We start from the raw sequence: 6,458 nt of genomic DNA, 5'->3' as shown, positions 1-6,458 counted from the left end.
GCAGTTTGTGCTGAGTGTAGGAGGGATGAGCACATGGTAGTGGATGCAGGGACCACGCGACCAGCCCCTATCACACAAGGTCTCCACAGTTGCTGTTCTGCTTTTCTTTCCCTGTACCCCCATCAAATGCTGTTCTGTTCAGAGAGAGATGAAACAACAACAAAAAGAGATGAACCTGCGAACCAGAGGAGTTGCCTGTAAATTGGGGAACACAGATCCTCCCAGCTCCCCAAAAACTCCTTCCCCAAGGACATTCACCGGCTAAGTGCTGCAGGACCAGCGGCAGGAGTTGCTCTGTAGCTGCTGAGGGCTGCGCGGCCCAGCCTGGCCAGGACAGGTGGTGACACAGAGCTGCTCAGGGGCCGAGCCAGAGGCTGAGCCACTTCTGCCAGTGCCGGGTCTGAGGTGGGAGAACTGAAGCACGAACAGAAACCAGGGAGGGCAAAGGCAAGAGGAAATTTAAGTCGTCGCATCAAGCTGTAGGCACAGAAGCAGCAGGGAGATGATTCCAGCTCCTCCTCCCCCGTCTTGGCTTGAGGTGCCTCTCCGTGTATTTAGCTCTGTTTTTCTGCTCGTTCTGTGCCAGTCGCTCCCGCGCTGCTGCTAACACCTTGCCGTGTGCATGCTGTGCTCAGCTCTGCGTAGTGCTCAGCACAGCGAGCCCATATGTTGCTCTCCTACCTCCTACACTGACCCTTCCAACTGCTGTTCAGCATTACAGTTTCTTCTCGCAGTCAGAAATGATCACCAGCTTCTTGGTCAGCAGCAAAAACAGGCTTGGAACAAGCTCTGAGACTACAAGAGAAGAAGCTGCCACTTTTTCTCCCCAGCTAAGCACAGGTTGGGGCAGTCCTGCAAGGCAAGAGTCCATCCTGCACCCGGCTGAGCGGGGGGCAGGGGTGTGAAGGCAGCACAGAGAGCAAACAGGACTTTGGATCAGACCCATAAACAGCAGGATCCTGACACCCTGCCAAGATCAACAGGTTTTTAAATTGACGTCACGCCCCTGCCCAGCTCTCTGTCTCAAGGGGTCCGAGGGAGGCAGCACCTGCTAAATCTTGTAAGAAACTGCACTGGATCCTCTGGCCAGACTTGCCCACTTCGTATAAAATATTCAGCGTGCCCTCGCCTGGTGCGATTGCTGCTGCACGGTGTGACAGCAGCACGGGCACTGAGAAACGGCGTTACAAAAACACGGGTGGAGTTTCTGCAGGGGGCAGAGGCTCCAACCACTGAGCCTCCAGCAAATGCAGGACACTCTCTCCACCTCAAGCACCTTTACCACCTCAGCAATGCCTCCCACCTCCAAGAATTTCCCACCCCAGACAAAGAGACACATCGCCCTCCAGGTCCCAGCAGGGTGGGATGGGCCTTGCCTCAAGGAGATACTTCTTCTGGTTTATCACTCGGCAGGAGGTGATGCTGCAGCTGTTGGTGTTGACAGGCCATGTTCTCAACCCCCCTGTGCTCCCAGCACCAAGGATTTAGCCCATGCACTGCCCTGCTGCAGCACCTCCGCACACAAAGCCACGTAACCCACCACAAAGGCCCTCACAGGGCTTGGCCCGAACTTTTCCAGGCACTTGCTAGAAAAAGAGACAGCCAGCACAAGGCCCACGGTGAGGACTCCATGGGGAAATTTTCTCCCCTCTTTCTCCTACATCTCCAGTCCTGCCCCCAAAGTGCTGTCCTACTTGCTCACCTCACCAAGTGATATGACCATGGTGTGGACTTGTCAGCTCCCAGCAGCTCTACCTCTGCAGTTCTTCATGCAGCCTCAAGGTGCCACCACACAGCCCTGCCTCAGTCCTCTGCTCCTGCTGTTGGAGCCAGGAATAAAGAGGCAGAGAGGAGAGGGAACAGAAGGTGCTGGCAGCACGCAGTGCCATCACTGAGTATTACTGTGTGACCTTAAAGCTCCAGGAAGAGCACATCCTGCACACCTCAGCTTCCTGAACATGGGCTCCTACAGCTGCCTTTGCATTTGTGGGTAGCAGGACAGGGTAGCACAGAACCTGCGTTGCAAATGTGTGTGTATACACACACACACACACATATATATATAAATGTGTTTAAATATATATACACATTATATATATATATAGTCAAACATTCATACGCTTCTAGGTACAGAAACCCAAGTGGCTCCATCTGTACAGCAAGCTTAGGGTTGTGCTGAGCAAGATGGAGCTCCACAGCTTCACTACGAAGCCCTGATCAGAGTGGCCCAGTTTGCTGCACTCAGCAGTAAGGATTTGGGGTTTTTGCAGGTCAGGCTTCCCTGCAGTCTCTCCTTATGGAGAAGAAAAAAGAAGCTGCAGGCAAACCTGTGTAGTTGGTATTGGATTCTGTCACTTTAGCTAGACCAAGAACAAACGGCAAGGCTGCAGGGTGGCTGAATAGAAAGCAGGAACGCTCCTCAGCCTGATACTCCTCTGCTGGCACTTCTCAGAGAAAAGCAAGTGGCTTTTTTTTTTTCTGCAGCACACGCTGATACCTTGAAGGAAGAACAGCTCATGCTTAGCAACAGGTCTGAGAAACCTGCCCCTATTCATACCTATTCTGCGTACTGAAAATATACAACTCCATCTGCACAGCAAACCTGCAAGCAAGCCCCAACAAGCCCAAAGCATTATAACCCAGCTCAGCACGCTGGGACCACCGCTGCCTTCTGTGTGCTCTGCCTGTAATGCAGCTGCATCTCGGTGCAGCTAAATGATGTCTGGCAGCCTCCCATGTGATTCCTCCTCCATCCCGCTCTGCACTCCCTTTCTACACTTGAAGGGGCTACCATGCCAAAGAAAAGCCTCTGTTCCCAGCTGAATTGTCCTCATGGGGCTAACTGGAGAAAAGAGAACGAGCAGGTCATCAGTACCTCTGCTCAGGAAACTTTTCCAGGGTCACTGTTTGCTCTTAGTGACACCTGAGGATGACAGCAGCTGGCTAACAACACCGGGTGTCCCTTTGCCCCGAGCACTCCCCTTGCCATTGCCGAGAGCTGTAGCAGGACGAATTCAGATCAACCTGCAGAGCAGGGAACCAGGAACATTCATTTTATTGACCATCTTGACAAACTTCAACTTAGAAAAAAAGTAAAATAAAAACCCGTTAGTGCAAAACCTTCCTAGGAGATACAGACTTCTCAGAGTAGAAAATTACCAGTCTTCTGTTTTGGTAAACACAACCAGAACGGAGCCGTTGCATCACTGAATACATGCATATACACCAAAGGAAAAAAAAGTCAGATAACAAAAATAAGGACAGCAGGCCTCAAAGAATAGTTTTTAATCCAAAATTAGCAAAGCAGGTCACATTTTAGATGCAACACCTGCAACAATTCACATCTCTTTCTTTTTTTCTCTCTTTTTTTTTTTAAATAACTGATCATTCAGGAAGAATGTGAAGACATTAAAAAACTTCAGATGCAGAAAAGTTGAAGAAGTGGAGGGAAAAAAGTTTGGTCCAGATCTCTAGATAAAGAGCTCAACCCCAATGTCCCCAAGACCTCCTCTGCACCCCAGCAATTATGGGAACCTGCTTTGCCGAGTTTCCCAAAGCTTGTGGGAAGAGAAAGCCTGAGGCTGCTGGACAGCTTCCTTACTCTCCCCTACCCCTTTAGTGAGGCTCCTGGACTGGGCCATGGAGCAGGAACCAAGGAGCGACCCAGCACACTGGGCTGCGGCTTCACCACTCCGTCTCCTTCATGGTCACAGCACGTTTGGTGCTGTAAGGAGACCATCGCACTGACAAGCGGTTGCATAGGAGCTGCCACATAAGGGACGGGAAGATGTTTAACACGTGTGAGTGAGAGCGGCTGCAATAGCAAGGTGAGGCTCTGCCTATGGCAGAGCACTTGTGAGCAGCCCTAGTCCACCATCCACATCCAACACTGCAGCCCCTGGACGTGTTCCTCTTGTTACTGTAGCCCCCACCAGCTACAGGAGGAGCCCCTCCCGCAGAAGAGAAAGCAGTCCCCTGCTGCCACCTCAGCTTGGAGGCCTTTGCTCACTCGGCAGCTGTTCTGCACGCTGGGGTGGCGGTGGGACAGAAGCCAAACGCTCCCCCTGGGCTGCCAAAAGGGACCCTCCAAGGGCAGCAGCCTGCAGGGAACAGGCACTGGCTGCCGATGCAGGAGGAGCTGTGTTGCACTTCTCAAACTCACCGGAGAGGAAGCAGAGCACATCGGCAGGGAGAAAGGGAAGCAAAGGTGTTACGTACACCTCCTGTTTCCTCCCTCTTCACTGCCTCCAGTACCTGCCGCACCCACAAGACAGAGGGCTGCACGCTGGTTGCAGCTGCTGGGTTGTACCTGCCCCAGAGGGTGCGGTAGCAAAGGAGCAAACATCATCTTCCCTCCCGGTCCTGCCTCAGCTACCGCAGCACCCCTTGGTGCTTGCTGTGGGATCCGGCTCCTCCGCTCCCACGGGGCTGCAGGCCACTGAAGCAAGCCCATTCCCCACAGACACCAGTGGTCCAGCGCCTTCAGCCAAGGGGCTTGAGGACGCCCCCACGCCTCCGTCCCCCAGGGGCTCAGAACACCGGGATCTTGTCCCTGCGCACCGTGTCCAGGTCATCATCCAGGGTCAGCAGGACCTAAGGAGGGAAATGCAAGGCTGCTTCAGGTCTCGCTGGCCAGCCACAGCTGGGGGAGAACAGCTGTGTGACCCACAGCCCCAGAGGGAATTTGAGGCAATGAGGCACAGGGAGGAACAAGGCAAATGAGGAAGCCTGATTCCTGATTCCAGTGGCAAGGGAGCATCCTACTGTGAAGGATGTCTTGAGGCAGAGCCAAGAAGAGTTGCGGTACTTCTGTGGTGTTGTAGGGTGGCTGCAGCTCCACACGCACATGGAGTGACAAGGAAAAGGAGGAGAGGGTGAGGCCATATGGCAGAGCTGAGAGCAGGACTTACCAGAAAGGAGAAGAACAGAGCAGCTGCAGAGAGGAAGTGCCAGACATCATGGTCATCAAAGAAGCCTAGGAGGATGCACGGCCGGTTCTTCTCCCGGGACTCTGCTGGAGTCTCCTAGGGGAGAGCGCAGGTGGTCAGGACCTGCTATCTGCTCACACAGGACCACGCAAGCCACTTTGAACCTTCCGGAGAACACCCTGCTCTAACCCTCCATGAGGAAGCAAAGAAAAAGCACTGTGTTGACAGGACATGAAGCAAGAACATGGGAGAAATGCAATGTAATGCTTCACACCTGGGGAGAGACCTGGGACCACAACCCACAGCTTGGGTTGGGTTAGTCATCTCTCCACAGGTGCAGGCAAAGTCATTGTTGGCTCAACACAGCTTCTCATGCTCCCTTCCCAATCTGCTAAAGGAGCTGAGCCATTTCAGTTCTCCATGAGCAGACCAAAATTTTTGCCCGTAGTATTTTATTTTTTGTAGAAAAAGAACAACAGGAAGGAAAGGTGACAAGAGACAGACACAGGCAGAAGGATGGCAAAAGGGAAACATTACCTCCCAGCTGCTGAGGGTCTGGAAGAAGAAGTAGAGGGCAGCCGCCCACACCACTGCTGTGGCCACGATGCAGAACAGAGGGATGGGCAGGAGCTTCTCGGAGCTGCGGAGCTGCAGGGAGGGATGCAGCCTCACCACGGGGGCTTCCCATGGGCCAGAGCCACACATGGGGCTGGCCTGCCAGCCTGGACTGTCTACCTCCATGAAGGGTTGCCCACTCCAGGGAGATGCAGTCCAGTTATCCTGAAGACAACCACTGCACAGCATCCCCTTCCCAATGCCAGCCCCTTGTCCCACCCCAGGCCCCACAAAGGCCTCCCCATGCACCTCTGCAGCACTGCAGGAGTCCAGACTGCAGCCAAAAGGAGGCCTATTCCTTCCCCTTCAGAGGCAGGCAACCCTGAGACAGCTACATCTCCCTTTTTTACCTTCATGATGATGTAGAAAGCCAGATACAGCAACAGGTTACAGATAAAGATGCCCAGTATGTAGGAGGCAAAGTCTCTGGGCCGATACACCAGCCCAAAGATAGCACTGAGGGGAAAGAGGGGAGAAGAGACATTAGACAGCTTCTTCCGTTGGAGACAGGGTACATACCCAAACTGATCAACACCTGCATCTCCCCCCAGACCACAGGACACGGCAACATTGCTGCAGCCTCCCAGTTTCCTGGAGAAAATAGTGTTCAGCCCTGTTCCCCGCTGAAACGCAAAGTGAAACAGACTCATCCACATTCATCCACTGAGAGTGACCAGAGATACCAGAGCAAAGGCCTGGGTTGCTTCCACCCCATGGCCAAATGCATCTCACTCAGAAGGACTTGGCCCCAGATCTCTGTGTTTAGCACAGGGCGTGTTCCTGAGAAGCAGCTTTAGAAAACAGCAAGAGTTTAAGGCAACGATTTCACATCTCATCCAAGAGCTGGTCCCTCCAGCCATCCCGTTACTGCCGAGCTGGGCTCTGCAACTGTGACTAGTTAAGTGTCTCTGTCAA

General features: G+C 53.2%; 1 protein-coding gene across 2 annotated transcripts in view; it reads right to left on the bottom strand.

Moving 5' to 3' along the window:
* Nucleotides 1–3,037: 3,037 nt before the first annotated feature.
* The window catches only part of SIDT1 (SID1 transmembrane family member 1), a 44,537-nt gene continuing 41,116 nt past the window's right edge, over nt 3,038–6,458 (bottom strand). For both annotated transcript variants that reach the window (XM_083819960.1, XM_083819961.1), the window contains 4 exons: nt 5,894–5,999; nt 5,466–5,576; nt 4,911–5,024; nt 3,038–4,593 (listed from right to left, as the gene is read on the bottom strand). In XM_083819960.1, coding sequence (XP_083676086.1) covers nt 4,531–4,593; nt 4,911–5,024; nt 5,466–5,576; nt 5,894–5,999 — 394 coding nt within the window. In that variant the 3' untranslated portion in view covers nt 3,038–4,530. The remainder of the gene's footprint in view (nt 4,594–4,910; nt 5,025–5,465; nt 5,577–5,893; nt 6,000–6,458) is intronic.

This window comes from Anser anser (assembly GCF_964211835.1).
Source record: "Anser anser genome assembly, chromosome: 1".
Classification (NCBI taxonomy): domain Eukaryota; kingdom Metazoa; phylum Chordata; class Aves; order Anseriformes; family Anatidae; genus Anser; species Anser anser.
The sequence above is the reverse complement of the archived record's forward strand: the minus strand, read 5'-3'. Positions and strand labels throughout refer to the sequence as shown.